Source organism: Canis aureus, chromosome 6 (genome assembly GCF_053574225.1).
Source record: "Canis aureus isolate CA01 chromosome 6, VMU_Caureus_v.1.0, whole genome shotgun sequence".
NCBI lineage: Eukaryota > Metazoa > Chordata > Mammalia > Carnivora > Canidae > Canis > Canis aureus.
In genome coordinates, this window is record NC_135616.1 from 23,606,286 (window position 1) to 23,629,808 (window position 23,523).

General features: G+C 39.2%; 1 protein-coding gene across 2 annotated transcripts; it reads left to right on the forward strand.

Moving 5' to 3' along the window:
* Positions 1 to 766: 766 nt before the first annotated feature.
* Positions 767 to 22,642, forward strand: MEP1B (meprin A subunit beta). Of its 2 annotated transcripts, XM_077899706.1 has the most exons (15): positions 768 to 894; positions 2,869 to 2,887; positions 3,722 to 3,772; positions 3,862 to 3,905; positions 4,956 to 5,034; positions 8,667 to 8,784; positions 9,534 to 9,712; positions 11,576 to 11,794; positions 12,429 to 12,581; positions 13,916 to 14,131; positions 16,112 to 16,555; positions 18,056 to 18,235; positions 19,437 to 19,563; positions 20,201 to 20,405; positions 22,470 to 22,642. In XM_077899706.1, the coding sequence occupies exons 1-15, from the start codon at positions 832 to 834 to the stop codon at positions 22,482 to 22,484; spliced, it is 2,112 nt and encodes a 703-aa protein (XP_077755832.1). In that variant the 5' UTR covers positions 768 to 831; the 3' UTR covers positions 22,485 to 22,642. The 2 variants fall into 2 exon arrangements, with proteins under 2 accessions (XP_077755833.1, XP_077755832.1); XM_077899707.1 differs by lacking the exon at positions 20,201 to 20,405 and having other exon boundaries at positions 767 to 894.
* Positions 22,643 to 23,523: the final 881 nt, after the last annotated feature.

A 23,523-nucleotide genomic window follows, 5' to 3' on the forward strand; every position in this document is an offset into this window, starting at 1 on the left:
CTCCCGTGTGTCTCTACCACATGTCTTTCCATGTCCTTTCTATGAGAGCAAAGTGGGGCAAAGACCAATCCTGAGTGGGGAAAACTGGTGTCTCAAAAACATAACGACTGCATCACACTTAAGTTGAGAGTGGAATCACAGGAACACAGAAAGTTGTCTTTAAAGAGAAGTTATCCTGAGAAAAGAAGGATAAAGAGAAAGAATTGAGAGTTGGGTCAAGAGCATGAGTTTATCAAAAAACCAATGACCATTCCTAGACTTTTTACCCTCCATCTTGAGTTTGCTTGATGAGAATTTTCAAGAATGAGATATGTTGCTATTTTGCTATTTTACATCTAATTATCAAATATGTCAGATTTCTAGTATATAAGGGGATTTTGTAACTCCATGAATTTTTTATTAACTGAAGGAATGATAAAAAGCCATGGACATAATGAATATATGAAAGCAGCACAGGGTTAGATGGGCAGGAGGAGCTTCACAAATGTTACTGTTTGGAAGACTGAGATTAAAAATTAATTTGAAATTTTCTTTTAGTCTAGTGTCCATTAATAATCCTGGGGGCAAGGATGTATATATTATAACAGGTTTCAGCTAGGCACTTGGATACTGAACGTTGACATGAAAAAAAAAATAGCCAACCAATTACTCTGCAGAGCCGTGTTCAGGATATTGGACTTTAACTCTTTGATTGTAGGTATTACTACTGTAGCAAGCTGACCTGCACAATGGATCATTGAGATCAAAGGCTAGAAGTTATGATGTTTGCCCTTAAAAAGTAAATGCTACTCTGACTTTCATAGTTTGCAACTTTCAACTGGAAGTGATAACATGGATTCATGGTATCTGCCTTGGTTTCTGTTCTCTGCTGTTCTCCACATGGTTCCTGGCTTGGTAAGGAAAACAATGTTCAGAAAATGATTGGAAAGATTGGGGGCTGATTGCCTATCTGTTCATTTCTTGTTTTTTTAGGAATTTGAAAATGTTAATGAAATGAGGTTTCTTTTGGGCCAGCAGGGGCAGGCAGGGGAATACGGAGTGAGAAGAAGCCCACTCAGGGAAAGAGTCAGGGACATTGACATAAAGTTATATATTTTTTTCAGTTTCATTTTTGTGTAATGAGTTTTCTTTTGGTAACATGGAAAATGTGAAATTTGACAGCCATTCCATTTTTACTGCTGAGTAAAATGCATATTGCTGTTATGGTGACATAAGACATGAATGGAGTGAATGATGAATGTCATAGGCGAAGCAAACACAGTTTGGTAGCGTGGGATTTCTCATCCGCTTCTTTGTCAGTTTGGACCAATCTTGCTACAGTGACAGGTAGTTTGTACCATAGGGCAACTCAGAGTTTTAAGTGAAGTTTCAAATACCCAGGGGAAAAACTTTAGTTGCCATTTTATTTTATTTTATTTTATTTTAGTTGCCATTTTAAAGTAAGTTATTATATTGAGTTGATATTCTGTAAGTGGTAGCTACAGCACTGAGAACAAGGGATACCATTTAAGACACATCAAAATTGGGCAGCCTGGGGGGCTCAGTGGTTTAGTGCCACCTTTAGCTCAGGGTGTGATTCTGGGGACCCAGGATCAAGTCACACATTGGGTTCCCTGCATGGTGCCTGCTTCTTCCTCTGCCTGTGTCTCTGCCCCTCTCTCTCTGTGTCTCTCATGAATAAATAAATAAAATTTTAAAAAGACACATTAAAATTGCATTTATGCACAAATACTTTTCCAGTAGGAAATGCATTAGCATTTCTCTGTGAACGTGCCTTATGTATGGCTAATGTGTGAGACAAATAAGGCACTTCTTAATATCAAAAAGAAGGGTAAATTCTCCAACCAGTTCATTCCTACCACTTGCCAAACAATCCATATGGTTCTGGATTTAGATATGTAAACCATATTAACCTATTTTACAGATAATCTGAGTTCAGAAAGGTGAACTGATTTCCTGTGAGTTGATGGAACCAAGGATATAACCCAGACCTACTGCCTGTCAGTCCCATGAGCTTTCTCACTTGGACTTCACTAAGACATTTCTCAGGCTTACTCATGTTTCTCTCTGTTGGGCATATATTCTGGGTTTTTCATTTGGTCCCTTGTAGAGAACCTTAGAACTCAGAAGTTTGTTGTTTTCTTTTCTTTTTTTTTAAGATTGTATTTATTTATTCATGAGAGACACAGAGAGAGGGACAGAGACACAGGCAGAGGAGAAGCAGGATCCCTGTGGGGAGCTCAATGCAGGACTCGATCCCAGGACCCAGGGATAATGCTCTGAGTCCAAGGCAGATGCTCAACCACTGAGCCACCCAAGGCATCCCAGATATTTGTTGTTTTCCTTAAATTCTTTAATTGCAAAGTATATCTATTGATTTTTTTCTTAAACATTTGGTATCATTGTTGAAAGCAGAGTCTTGAGAAAAATGTGAAAGTAAAATATGATTAATGAGGTCTTCGATAAAACTTCTTTAGAAGGGGTTGTGATAAATCACAATAATATTTCAACTATGGGGATAAATTATTAGGTTTTCCAAACATCGCTCCATGAATCCTTTAGAGAATTATGCTTAAAGTGAATGCTTATCTGAGGGCTGATTGAAAAGAAGACAATTGGTTTCTTGTTTCTTTCACCTTCACATTCATATCACGGCCAATTTCATTTTTTTTTTATATATGAAGTAAAAGACCCTTTGGTCAAAAGTTATTTTAGACTCCAAATTAGCTCTCTTGGATGTAAGCCAGAAAGTAATCCATAATATTAATTTTAAAAAACCTCATAAATTGCTAGATATAAATTGTAATGAAGAAGATCATTTATGTCACGGACATCATAATAATGCCGTTTTTTCTGTTTGTTTCTCAGCCAGCTCGAGAAAACTTTGGTGAGTCTATTTTGAGTTTTTGTTCTAAGTTATAGTAGGAGAAAGTTATGTGGATAATAAAACAACAAAACAGAAGCACTTAGGACACCTTTAATGTAATCACAATGCATAATTGCATATGCATAATTCTATAACTGCTTTGAGTTTTAATCAAGCACTGCCTTTTTTTGACTTATTGAGAAATGTTTCATTGTTTCTGTCCCAGGATTACAAATACCCAGCAAAAAATAAATGGTAATAGAGGAAAGTCTAAACAGTAACAGACACAAGACAACCCATCAATGCTTTCTATTATCACTTTTGCTATTTTGTATCAACTCAGATAGACCTGATATCCCTCCTATTATGTTGTACACTTAGAGATTTGGCCATATTTTCTACTCCTTTGCAACTTAAAAGAGTAATTCAAATTTAAATTAGGAGTTTTGCTTGAGAGTTCCAAGGTATTATGTTACTAGTAAGAGATATATTGGACAGATTGGACTGGGCTGACCAAATTTAAACATTTGCTTCCCATTTAATTTAATCATCTAGTCTAGTCTTTAAAATTAAGTTTAATATTATGCACAACAACCAATTTCTTATTCCTGAAGTCATTTGACATTCAAGAGACATGGATAGGACAAGAGCATATAAGTAGAGGCCCCTTAGCTCCAAGACTGGCTCATGAGAGGTTTTCGATCAATCAATCAATCAACCAATGAATATTGAATCAGAAACTGGTGGTCACTTACCAGAAACAAAAGAACCTTACTTACTTTTAATTTGGTAATTGATGAAGATTGTTTTCTTTCATAAACATAATGTTTAATGTGTTTTTCTTTGTTCCTTTAGTTAAAGATGTAGATGGTGGAATTGATCAAGATATATTTGATATTAATGAAGGTTTGTGGATTTTTTTTTTTTACATTTTTTTTATTAAGTGGAGAGTTTGAATCCAGTTTGCTAATATGGATTTTTATCTTCCCTCTTAGATTTGGGACTGGATCTTTTTGAAGGAGACATCAGACTTGATGGAGTGAGTTGAAACAAAACAAAGAAGAATCTTCTGTTAATTAGTGCAAATCAAAATAGAGAGTATCTGATTGGACAGCATGAGCTTTGTTAAGCCCAACTGTTTGTAGGGGAGAAGAGTCATGGTGACAGATTTATTCAATAAATACATTATGCTCTGGGGGACTCCCATAATAGTGTTTCATCGTCCATTCCTCAGATTTTTGTGTGGTTAAAGCCACCATCACTCACCATGTATGCTATGGTCTTATTGACCTGATTGATTTTCATTGTTGGAACAATAAGATGTTTTCATTTTTAAATAGAACCTCATGGATTTAATCTAGTTGAAGCAAAATTCAACTGAATTTGTAAACATCATCAATGAATCAGACTTTTTGCCATAAAAGATAGATTTTGTGACTTCTAGCCTGACAGCTAAAAATAGTGTTGCCAAGTAAAGACACACATAGCAAAATGGTCTTCTAAACAGGTAATGATACCATTTTGCTTCCTGGCTTGAAAACCTTCAACAGGACGGCTCAGTTGGTTGAATGTCTTCTTTCTGCTCAGGTCATGATTTTGGGGTCCTGGAATTGAGCCCTGTGTCAGGCTCCCTGTTCAGCGGGGAGTCTGCTTTTCCTTCTCCCTCTGTTCCCTGTATCTTGCTCTCTTTCTATCAAATAAATAGATGAAATCTTAAAAAAAAAAAAAAAAAAGGAAGAAAGAAACTCTTCAACAGCTTTCTAGTGCCTGTAGCATAATATGCAAATTTATCCACAGCTTTCAAGACCTTATGTAATCTAACTCCTGCCTATCTGTCCTCCTCTCTTATAATTTTTCTCCTGATTCATTAGGCTACTGGCCTCAAAACAGATTTAGAACATACCAAGGCAAGTGTTATTCCCATCTCAGAATCAGAGCAACCTTCCTCCACTACTATTAAATATATCCTGCTTAAATTTATTCATTTGCTTACATTTTAAATTTCATTTATTTCTAGATTAACTATTCATTGTTTTGTAAGTTTTTGCCTGATTCATTTAATTGACCCTTCATATTTATTTTTTGACAGGCACAAGATAGAAATTCTATCATTGGAGAAGAATACAGATGGCCTCATACCATTCCGTATGTCCTAGAAGATAGCTTGGGTTAGTATATACCTCGGAGTATCTATAACTGATGTATGTTCCTGACGGAATATAATCACAATATTTTCAAGGGTAGGCTCATAAGGTCCTTAAGGGTTTGTTTGTTGCTTTATGGGGCCATGAACATTTACTTATAAAAATAAACAAAATGAACAATGAAGAGGACCAAAATGATTTTTTTCTGAAATATTTGCTGAATTCTGACCAAGAACTAGATTAATGCAGCCAGCATTTATGGAGAGCCTATTCTGTATTGGATGCTGGCTACATAAAGTCAGGGAACTAACCTTTATTTAAAAGCAGTGGTTTCCCATATCAAATTTTACATATGAGTTAAAAACATGAGACAAAGCTTTAGGAACTGGCATTGTTTTATCAACATTTTATTTTGCCAAGTCAGGAACTTATCTAACGACAAGAACCCACTATCTTTATCATCATCTTTTCATAATATAAAGAATGTTTCAATACTAAAAAGTCAGATGAATCCAATACAAAACAAAGGACAGCTTTTCTATAGAAGATATTTATGTGTAACTGGAAACTGTAAACATTTTATTTGAGAGTTCTCATTTTATTTACCAGTTACCAGAATTACTTTGGGAATTGTTGTTTGGAAAACTTTTCTTAAAGTTCATACATTTCAGTGGAGATTCAGATATACCAAAGGATAATTATAATAGAATGGAGTAAACATTTTGCTTAATGATATATTCAAAAGCTAAGGGAGCACATTGGAGGGGCATTGAACTCAACCTAGAAATAAAGGCATATGCATCAAGAAGTCCATGGCACTGTGCAGCAGGGCTGCCATGAAAGTTATGCAAGTTGTACACAATATATAGGTACCTGGGAGTTGGGGGGAGGGAAGTGGGACTGGAATCAAGTTTGAATTTTGTTCACCAAGAGGCATTTTGTTACTTTGCATGAAGTGCTATTTACCTATATGCCACATCAACACTTGTAGTATCTGCCCAGATAAGGTGCTTCTTTGTAATTCACAGAAAGGCCTCAAATGGGCCAGTACAGCCTCTGATGGCAAGGGAAGGGTATGCTCTAGGAAGGGTGCTCTTGGAAGATGCAAAGGCATGGGTAAAGGAGAAAACCCTTAACTGTGATTCAGACTGGAAGTGGAGAGTTAATGAGGTTGAACAGGTAGGCAGGATCTAGATTGGGAAGACTTGGGTGTTTCCCATGTTAAAGAACTTGGTGTTCTTTAATGGTGATGTGGAACTTGCAGCAGTTTTAATGTGGATGTGAGATTGTGATCATGCTATTTGCAGTGTAGAAGATGTATCATTAGTGGGGCAAAAAGAAAGTAAGGAATTCCATTAGGAGCCTACAGAAGAAGTTAAGGAAAAGACTGAGAGTTTCTGAGCCAGGACTCTCTCAGTGAGGATAGATGAGAATGGACAATTCTGAGGGAGACTTAGGAGACAGTTGTTAGATTTGGCGATAGACTACAAGAGGTCAAGTTGTTAGATTTGGCAATAGACCTCCAAAAAGTCTAGGTAAAGAGATGCTGGTGCCCAGAATTCAGTCTCAGGCAACTGGGTGGATGGTAGTGCCTATAACAAGAATAGGGAATGTCTTCAAGAGGGTGGGATAGAAAAGTGTGGTGCAAATCAGCATTTGGCATGCAGAGTTTGAAATGTATTAGGCCCAATGTGGTGGAGAGATCATATAAAGTGTTGGTGTATGGTCTAGTCATTCAAGATAGAGAGATATTTGGGTGTTATTAGGCTGTGGGAGATAGTTGAAGCTACAGGTAGAGATAAGCACCTCACACAATGCCCTGCATATAACGGGTACTCCTTAGATAGTTGGGTCTTACTGAGTGGCCCAAGAAGATTGTATTGAGGGAAAAGATTGCCAAGATTAGAATTCAGCTTGGGAGAACAATTTTTTGGAATTGATATAGATGGAAGATCTGATAGAAGTTATTGAGGAGGGAGACCTGACCAGAAACAGTTAAAAAACCAAGAGTACACAGAAAAAGCCAAGAAAAAATTAAAAAATAAAAATGAAAAAATTAATTGATAAACATATATGAATCAAACATGTTAGGTAAAAAATTCAACCCAAATCTTACCATCCAGACTGTGTACATTTTTACATGGGCTTAACTATAGTATTTTAAATTTTTTTAAGTTGTTTTGTTTTATTTTTTTATTTTATTTATTTATTTTAAAGTAAGCTCTACACCCAATGTGGTGCTGAACTCATGACCCTGGGATTAAGAGCCACACGCTCTACCAACTGAGACATTCAGGCAACCCTGTTTAAATTTTTTGACCGCCTTTTTCATTTAATATTACAGCTTATTATTTTGTGTTAGTTTTACAATGTAATTAAACTTCAAATCTTTATAGGTCATTTTTTTTATTCCTCTGATTTTGATTCTTTTTTACTTAGAAAATAATCCCTCTGTTTAATATTGTAGCATTGAACTTCCTCTCTATGCTCAAAGTGAGAAGAGTATTTCCTCACATTTTTGATATTTAGATCATCTTCAAATAACTCCAAAGAAATCACTAAGCAAGGCCACTCCTACAGGTCGCAAAAGAAAATACCTATGAAGGGTTAGTACATAGCTATAAAGAGTTCATTGGGAGTGATTTCTGGCTTTCCAGAAATATGTTAACCATTTTAAATTACCAACATACTAAATTCTGCTTTAGTCTTTTCACTTACACTTCAAGTGTTATCTGCAGTTTGATGCAGTTCCCCTGAAAGGGGTAACACTTCAGCTGCTTTCCTTTTCCTGGATGTCTTTGTTGCTTTCATGCCTCTGCCTTATTTGAGTTCTGCATCTATCCAGCCTGTTAGCATCACTCTTAATTCTGAAGCAGTGGTTCTTAACTCTAATTTAGGCCCTGAACTAGGCTCAAGAAGCTCATGAACAGTATCCCCAGGAAATGCACTTTGCAGATACAGGTATAGGCAGATATAGATATAGATATAGATAGATTATATAGATGATATAAATACAGATATAGATACTTCACATACAATTTCACCATATTCATGACTCTCCCGTCTCGAGGTCCTCAAATTAAAAGCTCTGCTGTGGGGCTTTAAATCCATACTATAGTTTCTCAGATGAAGCATGTGACAGTGAGTGTTCATTTTGGCTGCCTGAGATCTGAGGTATATGTTCTTTGAGTTAAAGAAATGTCTTTTCTGTTGTTCTATAATGTACTCTGTAAAGGTCCTGGAGAAATAAAAATGGGGCAGAATCAGGGATTTTTTAAAAAGATTTTATTTATTTATTCATTAGAGACACAGAAAGAGAGGCAGAGACATAGACGGAGGCAGAAGCAAGCTCCTTGCAGGGAGCCTGATGTGGGACTTGATTCCCCCGACCCTGGGATCACGCCCTGAGCAGAAGGCAGATGCTCAACGGCTGAGCCACCCAGGTGTCCCAGAATCAGGGATCTGAAGAATAACAAAATACTTACATATGATACTGAATTTGTACTGAATACTAAATTTGGTAAAACTAAAACACTACATATTCATGAAGGGATTGATTCATGATAAATAATATATTGCATAGCCTGTTCCCATGGTGAATCATTCAATGGTGACAATTTTAATAAGTGTATTTTTTGTTGGTTTTCTTCCTTCAGAAATGAATGCCAGGGGAGTTATCCTTAATGCATTTGAACGCTATCGCCTAAAAACATGCATTGACTTCAAGCCTTGGACTGGAGAAGCTAACTATATATCAGTGTTCAAGGGCAGTGGGTAAGGTGGAGAGTTTGTCTTCTAGGGTTTCAAAAGAGAACCTTGTGGCTGTGGCCTATCATAGCAATTGCCCTAGGCCTTGACCTTGAGGTGGGTGGGGTCTTCCTTAGCTGTTTGTTGGAGAGTAAAAGACAAACTGTGTTTAGTTCCTCTAGCCATAAAGATCATATTTTCAGACATGCAACCAGACCACCCATATTAAAACAAGGTGGGTGGGATTCATGCCATCCATCCCATGCCTTAGTGAACTTCAGCCATTTGTAGCTTACATACCCCTTATTTCCCTGTTTCAGTAAAACATGTGTGTGCATGCGTGTGTGTTTGTGTATATGCATGTGTATTTCAAGTGACTACACTTACTACCTGAGTTAAACTGGCAGTGTTATTTACCTGGAGCTCAGCAATTCTGCATGGTTGCTCAACCTATAAAACCGTATTATTGGTCATCAACATATCAAGGACAATGTGGAAAAACTTAGAAATTTCCAGAAAAAAATCACAAGTAGGTTGATTGAGGGATGACTTGCTCCTGTGTGATATTTGATGCCAGGGCCAGATCTCCAAAAGTCGTCTGGTCTGTGAGGTTTTTCATCCCTCGCCAGGGTTGTGAGAGAAATGCAGTGTCCTGATATGAGTGAAGGATCTAAGTGGGTAACCGAGTGGGGCGGGCACTGGGCATTTTTGCCCTAAGACCTCAGCCTGCATCATGAGAACCCCTCAATCCCTGTCTCTCTAAACTCTCCTGTAAGCTGCTGGTCTTCAGTGGGAAACAGGCACATGGGGAAGCAAGAACTTTCCATCGGGACCAACTGTGACAGAATAGCAACGGTTCAACACGAGTTCCTCCACGCACTGGGATTCTGGCATGAGCAGTCTCGTTCTGATCGGGATGACTATGTCAGGATAATGTGGGACAGAATTCAGTCAGGTATATTTCTTTTGTTCTGCTTTGGTTAAAAATGGAATTTCTGGGCAGCCCGGGTGGCTCAGCCATTTAGCGCCGCCTTCAGCCCAGGGCCTGATCCTGGAGACCCAGGATCGAGTCCCACGTCTGGCTCCCTGCATGGAGCCTGCTTCTCCCTCTGCCTGTGTCTCTGCCTCTCTCTCTCTCTCTCTCTCTCTCTCTCCTTCTTGTAAATAAATAAAATCTTAAAAAAAAAAAACAACTGAATTTCTAAGCACATGCCCCCTTCTGATGACTGTTCATAATGGAAAAGCTGATGTCTTGATGTTTTACCTCACTCAGCCCTGACTCAATATGGGTTGAGATGCCTGAAGGTTGTGGGGCACTCGTGTCCTAGAGCCCTGGTATGTTGGAGCCGGTTGGGATCTAAGAAAGTAATATTTCCCAAAGTACTTTTTATAGGATGTTGTCCCATGATATGTTCCCAGAGAGATCTGTAGTCCAATTAGTTTGGGAAATCCTAGGTTCCAGTAAATTCAACTTGAGTTATTGACACTGCTTTACTGTTCAGTCTTTTTAAAAAATATTTTATTTAAATTCAATTTGCCAACATATAGTATAACACCCAGTTCTCATCCCATCAAGTGCCCTCCTTAGTGCCCATCACCTAGTTACTCCATCCACCCACCCACTGTCCAGAGTCTTTATTAGATTAACATACATTTACAGATTTTATTTCCTAAAGTGACTTGATCATGGTCTTTTTTGGGGGACAGGAGGTATTTGTGTTTGTTACTCCATGGGAAACACTGTGGTAGTTGAACAGCTCAAACTTTTTGGAACTTTGTGTTCCAAGCCAGAAAAGCCTTAACATAGTACGAATAAGGCTTATGTTGCCCGCAGAGACACTTAGTTTCCCATCGGGCCTGCCTACAAAGGGTATAGTGGAGGGAGTGGCATTGCTGTCATATGAGGCATTATGGGGTCTGTTCTGTAGTTAGACCCCTGATATCACAACTTTTACAATCACAGCTCAGTGATATTGATTGTCTGGTGATCCCAACTCGGGTAAGGCCCAGCAGTGGACTAAGAGATTTCTAGGGCAAGAGAAGTGTTTAGTTTTCATTTATCATCTCACTCTTTAAGGTTCCCCAGGTCTTATCTGAGTAGAAACCCTCTCCCTGGATTTGATAACGCATCTGTAAGCTTTGGAAATCTGATCCACCTTACTGTTTCCACAAAGTCATCCCACTTTGGGTTGCAATCAGTTGCTCATTAATATGATGCCGAGCAACTAGATATCTTCTCTAAATCTATTTACATAGGGGTGCCTGGGTTGCTCAGTCAGTTAGGCGTCTGCCTTTGGCTCAGGTCATGATTCTGGAGTCCTGGGATTGAGCCCCGTATCGGGCTCCCTGCTCAGTGAGGAGTCTGCTTCTCCGTATACTCTTCCCTCTGCTCATGTTCTCTCTCTCTTTCACTCACTCTCTCTCTCAAATAAGTAAATAAAGTCTTAAAAAAATAAACGTACTTGCATATTGTATTGCATACATATTCCAGTAACCATGAAATCCCTGACTATGTCAGTTCCTTCTGGCGATTTCTGTCTGTGATATCAATCCCAGGTCACCTTCCCATCACATCTCTCAAAGTCCTCCTCCCTCCATCTTCATCTGCTTTGGGTGCTCTCACTTTCCCATTAACACCTGCTAATAACCCTGGCTGTCTTCATAACATCTTTTAGAATCTACCTTTCTATTACCAGTTCTTGGAGCCTCACACTGTGTGCTAATGTCCAGCCTTGGGTGGTAATGGAAACTTAGAATAAGGTAAGCTAAAGTTTGTCAACATCAAGTAATTAAAAATCTTTTCATATTTATCGTGTAGGCAGAGAACACAATTTTAACACTTACGATGACCAAGTATCAGACTCCTTGAATGTTCCCTATGATTATACTTCAGTGATGCACTACAGTAAGACTGCTTTCCAAAATGGAACGGAACCAACGATCGTAACAAGAATCTCAGACTTCATGGATGTGATCGGCCAACGAATGGATTTCAGTGACTATGATCTCTTAAAGCTGAATCGACTGTATAACTGCAGTATGTGACAGGTTCTTTGATATGCCTTCTGTGTCTCTGCCATGTAGGAAAAAATTATTCACTGTGCCATTTTGCTGTGCATTGCTGGCTTTTCTGAAACTATGGTTTGATAAATGTTTGATAACTGTTTGATAATTATGGTTTTATGGTTGAAGTTTGATATTTAAAAAAAAAAAAATCTCACAAGTGCACCCAAATCTCAATCCACAACTTGGAAGCAGTATTTTTCTTCTCAGAAGTTTTGATCTTCATATTAAAAATAAATTGGGCCCTATAGTGACATGCCCCATGTAGATTTTTAAGTGAGGAGCCATCATACAAATGGGATCAAATAATCTGTGTTGCAGTTGAATAATCTGGATAACTAGAGGAGTGTAGACTTCAGTTCCTATAAATTAGATGATTAAAGAAAGGCATCTTGGGGGCAGACAGCTTGTTCAAATACAGAGTTAATTAATCTTTTGGTTTTGCAGATATCAAGAGGTCTTCAAGCCACTATGCCCCAGAATCAGCAGGGTGTCCCTTTTAAAGCCATCCTGGCATTCCTAGTACTTCTGTGACAAATCAGTTTTTATTACTTAGATTATCATATTGTAGGAGTGTCAATAATTCTTTTTTTTTTTTGCTTTTATAGCCACTTCCCTGAGCTTTATGGACTCATGCAATTTTGAACTGGAAAATGTGTGTGGTATGATTCAAAGTTCAGGTGATAATACTGATTGGCAGTGGGTTTCCCGGGTTCCCAGGGGCCCAGAGAGCGATCACTCCAACATGGGCCAGTGCAAAGGTAACAAGAGTGAGATGCTTCGATTTTATACTTGGTGACTCCAGCATTTTCCTTTGCTATGAAAGATGGGATTTTATCTCTAATTTTTATCAGAATTATTGATGATAACCCATGTGGTAGCTACTGAGGAAACAGTTCTGTGCCTTCGAAGGACATGGTTCGTTTCTCTGCTTTTACTCTCTGACTTTTCTCATCTTTCTATGAGTCAGAGCTGGGCTCTGGGAAGCCTCTTCCTGCGTGTGCCCACAGCAGGAAGGTACTGAATCTCCTGGAAGGATTCTTATCCACAGGGTAGTGGGGTTGTTTTCTGAGAGCTTACAAGATACAAGAGATTTTCTAGGGAACACCACAAGGCTGTGAATTCATCAGATTCGGAATTTCAGCTGGTTGTGATTACACGCTCCTGTTATAAAAATCCTGAAAATAAAGGGACAAAGTACAATTTATTTAATTTTATTCACATGACTATCCTTTTCCATCATCATTTTGTGTTAAATTAAGTAGTCATTTATTTGGCTACAAGTACTCCATTTTTATTTATTTGCTCATTCCTGGCATCAAAGATGTAAAACTAGACTTCAGAACTCAGGGTCATTGCATGCCAGCTCAGCTGGTATAGGCAGTGCTTGAGGTCCCTAACAGCAAAGAGTGCTTTTCCTTTTCTTTTTTCTTTCCTGGAGCCTGGGGTTTTGGAGGAAGATAGGTGTTAAGGGTACAGACTTGCAACGAGTAGTAAATAAGTCCCGGAGATCTGATGCACAGTGTAGTGAACACAGACAGCGATAATTGTATTCTAACCGCTAAACTTACTGAGAGATGAGAATTTAATCATTCCTACCACAAAAAAGAAGTGATAACTATGTGACATGCTAGAGGTTGCTAATTATTGCTACAGGGCGATCGTATTACAATACATAAATGTAATCAAAGTGATATGTTGCACATCTTAGATTTACACAATGCTATAGGTCAAATATGTGTCAATAAAATACCATTTTCTTTACAAAGGCAGATTTGGGTAGTGGATAGTGGTCCTCCATAGGCCAGAAGGAAGGAGGAAGGAAAGGAGGGAGGGAGAACATGAGAGACAGACAGAGAGAGACACAGAGAGAGACTAGACCAAAAAGGTGATACTTTTTCTGATTTTGAAAGCTAGAGTAAGGAAAAGTGACTGAGAGTCTCTTTTATAAACAGCCTGTTCCTGGAACTGGACTCAACCGTCCAACCCAGTGCTGTCTATACAGTGTGTACTAAGTGGAACTCTTGTGCCCACAAGACATGCGTTCCTAGGGCTGGTGTCTGTTTTGTCAATTTTGCTTTTGTTTTCTTGACAGGTTCTGGCTTCTTCATGCATTTCGACAGTAGCTCTGTAAGTGTGGGGGCCACGGCCATGCTGGAAAGTAGAACGTTATACCCTAAAAGAGGATTTCAGTGCTTGCAGTTTTATTTATATAACAGTGGAAGTGAAAATGACCAACTGAACATCTACACCAGGGAGTACACTGCAGACCACGTGAATGGTACTTTGACACTCGTGGAAGAAATAAAAGGTACAATATCAACATTCTCATTGCCTCGGTTCAGAGTGAGGCAACCTTAACTCTTTTAAGTCTCTGGCACTGAGGAGATCAGTTCTTGGCAAGGGATAAAAATACCAGCGAGGAGTGGTGGTGCAGTGGGTTGAGCATCTGGCTCTGGGTTTTTGGTTCAGGTCATGGTTTCATGGGTGGGGGGATGGAGCCTACACTGGGCTCCACGCTCCACGAGGAGTCTGCCGGAGAGTCTCTCTCTGCCCCTCCCCTCCCTCTCTCCCTCTCCCTCAAATAAATCAATCTTTAAAAAATACAAGGAAAACTAGTTTAGGCAAAATGGGAAGTTACTGGTTCAATGTGAAGAGATTGTGGAATGGACGAAGGAGGACCTGGCGTCAGGCAGGACGGGGCCTGTCCCTGAACATGGCTGGGGACCTCCCGCGTTGGCTCAGATGGGCTTTGTCCACAAAACTGGACCTTTGGATATTTCACTTCCCAGCTGACATTTCTGACAAATGTGCCATCTGACTGGAAAAGGGAGTCTTCCTCTAATTTTTAGCTTAAAAAAAAAAAAAAGTCCCAGTGAAGAATTCTAATTGTTAGGATTTGGATTAAGTGCAACTTCGAGAGCAATTCTGAGTGGAGAGAGGGCAACAGTCCATCCCTCTCATGTGTCGGAGAGGTGGGGCATGTTGATCGACTATAAAAGAAGGTGGTTAAGACACTTCCCTCGGGAAGGGAGGGGCTGTGGGCCGACTATGTTACTGTCTGCTCCATGTATTGACCCCTTGGTTTGAATGAATTGAGTAAAATCGATCTACATTATGCTATATGTCATACCATTTTCTTCCCATAAACAATAGTACAAAAGGTATATAAGAGACTTGCTTAGGGGTCCAGAATTTAAACGGATAGTAGTGACAATAATGAAGTGGAAGTTCTCATGAAAGATTTTTGTTCAATCCAGAGTTTATCCATGTATAATAGTATTTTTCCAAGATTTGGATATTTCTAACTTATTTTCACATAATTGTGTTTCACATTAAGTGCCAATGTATTGAAGTTTTAAGTCGTTGTTTTAACTACTCGTTTGACATGAATTCCTAAGCTGCTCTCTACCTGGGGGATTCTGATATTTTTAAAATGCATTGCTTCTTATTTGAGTATGTGATATAAGAAAATAAGACAGGATAACAGAGCCTGCACTGCTAGCTAGGAGCAGGGCATGTTGGTGAAAGAGGGAGTATGGGATGGGGAGAAAGATGATGGTATCAAATATTAGATAAATATGTATAATGTTGAGTCACTAGTAAATGATCTAAGGAGTAAGTTGTAAATGTGGGCTTTCTGGGGTTTGGTGGATTCCTGTTTAATACTATCAAAACTTTGATTGAAAATTTTGCATGTGAAGAGAGTATTTTTTTTTAAAGATTTTATTTATTTATTCATGAGAGACACACACAGAGAGGTGGAGACACAGGCAGAGGGAGAAGCAGGCTTCCTGCATAGAGCCCAATGCAGGACCCCATCCCAGAATTCCAGGATCACACCTTGAACCAAAGGCAGATGCTCAACTGCTGAGCCATCCAGGCGTCCCAGTGAAGGAAGTATTTCAATCAAACTATAAATGAGGCTTTGGCTGAGTATCACAGGAATCGATATTTAACTAACATAGAATGGGAGGTAACTCATATACAGGGCATGCAGTACTCATAAGTTAGATGTTGTCATTTGGTCACCCTTCACTGGGAAAGGATGACCTATCTGAGGAACAAGTAAATAAGCATTCAAATATTCCAGATAGCATTTTGACACCACAGAGATTCCTTGAAGGTAATGGGTCTGGGCTGGAGAAATGAGAAAGTTACTCTGCGGACCTGTAGGAATCAATAGCTCTAGGATTATCATTTGTCCTATGAAGGTTAAAAACTCTAATGTTGATTTGCACTTGATTCCTGGTCCTTTGTTTGAGTTGAAATAATAATGTCTCTTTTGCAGATATACCCATTGGGAGCTGGCAACTTTACCATGTAACATTGAAAGTGACCAACAAATTTAGAGTGGTGTTTGGAGGAGTCAGAGGCGCTGGTGCATCATTGGGTGGCCTGTCTATTGATGACATCAATCTCTCAGAGACACAGTGCCCTCATCATATCTGGCATATAAAGAATTTTACACAGTATATTGGCAGCTCAAGTGGAACTTTATATAGCCCACCATTTTATTCTTCTAAAGGTTATGCCTTTCAGATTCACTTGAATCTAAGCCATTCGACTAATGCAGGAATATATTTCCACTTGATCTCTGGAGCCAATGATGATCAATTACAATGGCCATGTCCTTGGCAACAAGCCACGATGACACTCTTGGATCAAAATCCTGACATTCGACAGCGTATGTCCAACCAGCGGAGTGTAACTACAGACCCATTTATGACCACTGGTTCGTGACTCATTTTCTTTATTGCTAATACATGATCATTGCTCTAGGGGGAGAAGGATGATTTGGGAATGAGAGACTGCATGGGCAGGTACCTTTAGGGAATATTGAACCCCAAATTTTAGGAATAGAAGATATGGAGGGGAAGGGCTTCAGCAATTGTGGACAGAGTCCCCCAGGCAGGACACTGTCAGGAATGTGAGTTAGGACTGTCTCTGAAAAATAGAGGAGATACTGTTTATTCCTGGCAATTGACCATATCTGAATTCCCAGTTGTTCAAGGAGTATTGGTTTTAGAGTCTGGCATGCCTGGGTTCAAATCCAAGATTTGCTTCTCATTAGCTATGTTGAGCAAATAGTCTTTTGGGACCCCAGTGTCCCCAGCCATAAAACTGAGGCAGTAATAATAACCAGCTCCTTGCCACCAGGGCTGTAAAACACACTTCAGCTCTTGTAGAAGGGGATGGTTCCTGATGAGAAGGAAGACATTGAGCAGGTGCTCTGGAGTGTTGGGAAGGCTCTGAGAAGGAATTAATACTTTTTATTAAAGAGTTCTGGAGAACTCACCAATGGTGACATCACTCCTCATATTCCCAGTCTCAAAAAAGGAACACCCGCCCCCCGCCACCAAAATAATCACGTTTCTAATTTTAATAATCCTTTGCCCTCTAGTAACCTAATAAAAATGAAATTATGGCAAGGTGAATATTATTGCCAAATTTGAATTCTACATATGAAAAAAATGGACCTGACACAGGAAAATAAAAATTACTAATCTGATAGAAAAAAGAAATATTCACAAACAGGATTGTAGGGATTTGATGTACAGAATTTTTTCACTTTTTCCCCTGAAACATATTTCCGTGAATGACATTGAAAATGGCCCAAAGTTGAGTGGGTCATCACCTTTTCCCAGAAGCAGTGCTTCTCGCTGTCTTCTATTCCTGAAGGACTTTGCTCTGGCAGGTGAACAATTCAGCTAATGAGATGAACTGCTCTATGTTTTTAAAAAAACTCTGTTAGGGCACCCAGCTGGCTCAGTCATTAGAGCATGTGACTCTTGATCTCAGAATCGTGAGTTTGATCCCCATGTTGTAGAGATTACTTTAAAAATAAAAGAAAGTCTCAGAAACGTATTGATTTAACTTAGTTAAAAGGACTATATATGACTCAAGGCAACTAAAAAATGATTTTAAGGAGCAGGGGAGTTTCTATACTGACTAGACTAGTCCCTGTTGGTGTGATACCCCACCTAAGCAACTTTTGATATCTCTCCACACAAAGCCCAGAATGTAGTCTTCCTTGCCAGGCAATCTCATTTTCTTTAGGACAGTATAAATGAACAAGCTTCAGTGACTTGCCAGAGAATACATCACAGGTCAATAGCATCATTTAATTATTTTGAGCTCTATCCTAATTGTGTTTCACATTGCCTGTTCTTTCCTACCACCAAAAGCTATGATGATGCTAAACACAATCCATTAATATAAATTGCTTTTTCAGATAATGGAAACTATTTTTGGGACAGACCTTCCAAAGTGGGAGAAGTGGCTTTTTTCCCTAATGGTACTCAGTTTAGAAGAGGTAGAGGCTATGGAACCAGTGCCTTTATAACCCACACGAGGCTGAAAAGCAGAGACTTTATAAAAGGAGGTGATGTATATATCCTACTGACAGTGGAAGGTATGTCAGTAAAAATAGTTTTATACCAGATATTTTTGTTGTTGTGGCCATTGATTATTTACTGTGTTCTTCTGGGTTCTGTTTTTAGGTATAGGAGCAAATAGGCACGAGGTTTTTTTTGTTTTTTTTTTCTTTTTGGTATGAATCATTAACAATATGGAAATAACTTAAATAAAAACAGTGACCATTCTAGGATGCATAACTAAATTACCACCACATGGAGCCATGGAAAATTTAGGCCAGAATCTTCTTCAGAAACAAGTGGAAGTATAGTTATCATACCCTAGGATTCTACTTAGGATTCCAGAAATAGAAATATCACACAAGCACATGAAATTAAACTGGACAGGGACTGTATTTATTGTGTTTTTCAAATATATATACATATGAGCACACAAGCACGCATAGATATATTTTTATGTATCATATATAAGCACACACACATATGTTTTGTCAGTAGTAGCATTAATCTCTTGCCTTTTAAAATTTCTTACCCATGGCAGCTAATAAATACATTTTCCAAGAATACTGGTACTTTCTATGTTTTACGTGGCATAATTTTAACTCATTTACTATGAAAGACCCACTTACATCTCAGTAAATCAGAATCTTGTTTGTGATGAAAGGGGTGCAATTAAAACCTGTGACATTTTTATGTCAGTGTCAATTAGAGTAAATCTAGATAATATTTCTTGGAAAAAATTATTCGAGAATAACTTTGTCGAGGGAAAAATCATTTTCTGTAGCAGAGAAAAAGTCATATATTCATCAATTCAGTTCAACTCTGTTTAGAAGAGAAGCAACAGAAAACACTGCAGAGAATAGAGCCCTGGTTGTTATGGGGACCTGGTAGCTTGTGTCAAATATCCACTGACTTGCTCCCTCCCCGGCAAGAGACCTGTGACCTTGGGCAAACCTATCAGCTTCCTTGCATTTCTGTGCCTTGGTATCCAAGTGTCCATCCCTTCAGGGTGGTTATAAGGGTTTGGGTCCCTTGTAGCTCAGGCAACGCAGGCCCAGGCAAGCCTGTGGCTCAGTTGACAGCCCCACAAGCTGGTCTTGCTTCCATTTGCATCTAGATTTTGACTTATTAATTATTTTACTGCCTGTGAAACTTAAGCATCTATATTAAAATTTAAAGATCAAATGCTTATTAACATCAAACTGATTTCCATCCATGTTCTCCCTCTGTCCTCCTTAGACATATCCCACCTTAATTCCACACAAGTTCAGCCAACCCCAACCTCTAACACCATTGACCTTTGCACAAACTTCAAATGTGAAAATGACGGCATCTGCATTGTCCAAAATGGCAAACCCGAGTGCAGGTAAGGGGTCACTTGGACGAGATCTCCCCATTCTCTTGTTAGAATTTTTACCATTTCTGCAATGTAGGATAAAACACTGATACCTTCTATGATTGAAATTAGTTGGTTCTCATCTCAAAGCCATTCTTGGGATACTTATTTTTTGCTCGCCATTTGGGGCTTTGGACAGCCACAGGAACAATAAATATATTTATGAAGAAATAGTACATTATATTGTAATTGCCTGAAAAAATCGTCATCAGTTATACGCCTTATTAAGTCCTCACATGAGTCTGGTTGTGGTGATGTGTCACTGTCCCCATTTTCTAGATGGAGCTAGTTCTTAGAAGTTCTGAGATGAGCTTAGCCAAAGGGGTTCAGGGGGGAGGTAGAGGGGCTGAGACGTGAGAACTGTATGTTCTCTGTTACCTATACTATCTTCTTTATCCATCTTGGACCACAGTGGAAAGCACCAGATGAGCGGTGATTCCATTTCTTTTCCACGGGGCCTTGCCTGGCCTCCTGGAGCTAGTCTAACTGCTCTCCTCTGGTTGAATTCCATATGTCAATGACCCAAATGTTGAACCACACCTTTGGTGGTGAAGATTTTCAGACTGAAATTTCAACTTGTAACCCTGGGTCACATTCTGATGTGCAGGTGTCTGTCAGGAGAAGACTGGTGGTACATGGGAGAGAGGTGTGAGAGGAGGGGCTCCACCCAGGACACCATTGTCATTGCCGCATCTTCTACTGCGGCTGTGTTTGCCGTGATGCTGATAGTCACCCTCGTCAGTGTCTATTGTGTCAGAAAGAGATATCGTAGTAGAACAAGTTCAAATACAGCAGATATGACTCTGGAAAATGTAAGTTGAGTCTGATATTTGGTTATTCAAAAGCTATGGATTAAATCATATGAAGAAGAATTAGGACTTTCTTCTGTACTTAAAAAAGACTCTATTTTCTCTGCTGGATAGCAGCTTTAAACCATGAGTTCCTGTTGCCTTCACCATAGGTCAGCAGTTCGTAAATTGGAGTCCACAAAGGCTTTGGGGAGGGAGTTTATATCCTCCTGGAATTGTATGGTTGTACATTTTTTTCTGGGGTGAGGGTCTGTGACGCTTCTGAAAGGCAAAGCTGATTTTGCCTTGAAGTCCTAACTTTCCTAGAAGAGGGGACCGGTGAGCTATGTTTTTGCTCTCAAGGTCCTGTGGGGGTCTTTGAGCTCAGGCTTGTAGGAAGGGGGTGCCGGGCTGTTGGAGGCTTTTCCATTAAAAAAGGTTCCAATCCATTCTGGCTTCATGTGCAGTAACTAACTCTAAGGGAAGATGTTCAAGTAGAGGGTTTAAAGTCTTGCCTCAGAAGGCCCCTAAAATGGCAATAGATTCTAGAGAGTCTTAGATTGGCTTCCTGGAAGAAAGGGCTCCTGGGAGCACAGAGAACAGAGTAAGGGAAGTTGAACAGGGCAGAGGGTAAGGGTACATGGCACACAGGGCTGCTCTACAGAGCTGGGATGGTGACCTGAATTTAGGCCAGGGGGCCAGACCAATGTACTCCCCACATCAATAGCCATTGGATTAGGGTTGTCCCCTGGGAGGGAGTGGACAGTTGGGCAAGGCAGCACCTTCGAGGCAGGGGCATGTCCTGCACAAAAGCCTTCATTCTGAGGGGCAGGAGAAAACAGGGCACCCCAGCACCCACTACGTATGCAGTAGTGGAGCACACGGGCTCACATTCTCACACACAAAAGAGCCCAAGGAAAATGACATAAAATCTGAACATTGTTTAAAAGTAAAGTTATAAAATTCTTCTAGTTCTATTTCATTCAAAATAGAGTATCTGAAAATTACTAACAAAACTGAAGAAAAAAACGTGCACAATGAGGATATCTCTAAAACAAGAAATACTGCAATTAGCTAAATCAAGAGCATATTTTCTCTTAAGAGAAATGGTTAAGACATACTATATTTTACAATTAAGATTGTTTGAAGTGGACAAATTGGTATTGAGACACGAAATATGTTTATGAAGTTAGTCAAAAGGTGGACAATGCTAATGAACAAAACACTGGTATCACATTTCCTCAACAACACAAAGTGTATACAGCTCATGATAAAGCAATGGCTCAGTTACTTCACAAGCTTATCGGAAAAGTACTTAAAATGTATACAGGTGTTTTGTTGTTTGTTTAAAAAAAAACAACACAGGTATTTCCAGCTTATTTTATGACTCAAAACAAAAGGGACAGATCAGCCAATGACCTAGTAGGGCACCCAGATGGAAGCTGTACCTGCAGGCATGGGACTCTGGGCCAGTAGAGATGCACTTGAGGGTTGGAGTCATGATTAGGGAAGAGAGGACGCATTAGCTGGTAAACAGGACTGCCAGATTATTCTTCTGGAAACTGAAAATATAAGCGCTATTAAGAAAAGGGCTGACTTAATGAGGCAAATATTGGGAGGAGTTAAAAAAAAAGAAGAGAGGGAAAGAAGGAAGTTAAATCAAGAAAAGGGGAGAATTTTCAGAGTATCTGAGACATAGTAGGGCCATTAAGTACACACACACACACACCCCTAACCACCATATTCCCAATAACAAGAAAACTTATATTTTCCTCAGTCTAGACATTTCTACAGTTAATTCACTGATCACAGAACCTGTAGATCTAGTTTAGATCTTAAATCAGAATGCCCTTCTTTCTGAGGCTGCAATGTGTGCTTGTCTTAATGTTTTAGCATCTGAATTACGTTAGCCAGACAGGCCAGTGCATCTTCCTGGGGACCTGGCTGGGGCAGCCCACCAGCTGGGAGGGATGCCAGGAGCCTGTTGATGACACTTCATTTAAAAATTAGACTGCTTCATTGTGATTCATTTAAATGATAGTTTTTAAATTTAGAAATTAAATCATCAATTGTTCTTTCCCCTTTTAGGAGCACGCATTTTGAAGATGAACTCAACAATATGGCAAGCAGATGAAATTAAAAAGGATTCTTCATCATGGATTTCACCTAAAATATATTACAACGTCCTTGTTCTTCTATAAATGGATCTTCTCTGAAAATAGCTGGATATACTATAAATCATTATTTTGGTAAAAGTCTAATGGTGAAATGTTTGTGCTTTTGTTTTTTGGGAGGGGAAGCAATTCAGGCTCCTTGAGAAGTATAATTGTCCTATAAAAAGGAGCACAACAACTAGAGAGGGCTTAGGGGGGCCAAGTGCAGTGGCCTCACAAGTGATTGCCTAGGAACCCACCGGAAATACCCAGTGGACTGATCTACACTCAAGCTCACCATTTCCATGTTGTCCTGTCCCATTTGAGGGACAGGCAGCAGGACAGCTCCCTTTCCCTCCGGGAACGTGTGCCCCTCCTGCCAAAGCTGGCCACTTCCTTGTTTTCTTACATAGACTCTTCAGAACGTGAGCTTGACTTAGAATTTGTTTCAACATGCAACTGTGATCAACAAGAAAACTTTTATCTTCTAGAACAGTGGTTCTCCAAGTTCTGGGTCACAGGAGTCTTTACATTCTTTATGTAATTTATTAATCATTCTTTATGTATTCATCAATCATTAATACATAATAAGCCCAATGTTTACAAGCATAAATCATACTCGTATGAAAAAAATAACTGTTTTTCAAAACAAGAAAATTTAGCAAAAGGAAGGGTAGTGTTTTACACTTTTTTTGCAAATCTCCAGTGCCTGGCTTAATAGAAAAACAGCTGAATTCTCACATATGTACCTACATTCAGTCTGTTGCAATATGTTATTTTCATTGAAGGATATAAAGCAATTCTAGCCTCACACAGGTATGTTGTTGGAAAACAGAGGTGTATTTAAATAGCTTTGCAGGTAATTGTGGATATTCTTTTTGAATACTTTGCTAAAAGTTGACACATGGTAATTTTTTAAAGGTTAGTTGTAACTGAAACATGAGACAGTATGAGTGGACTTCTGTACTTGGCTTAGTATTATCCACCAG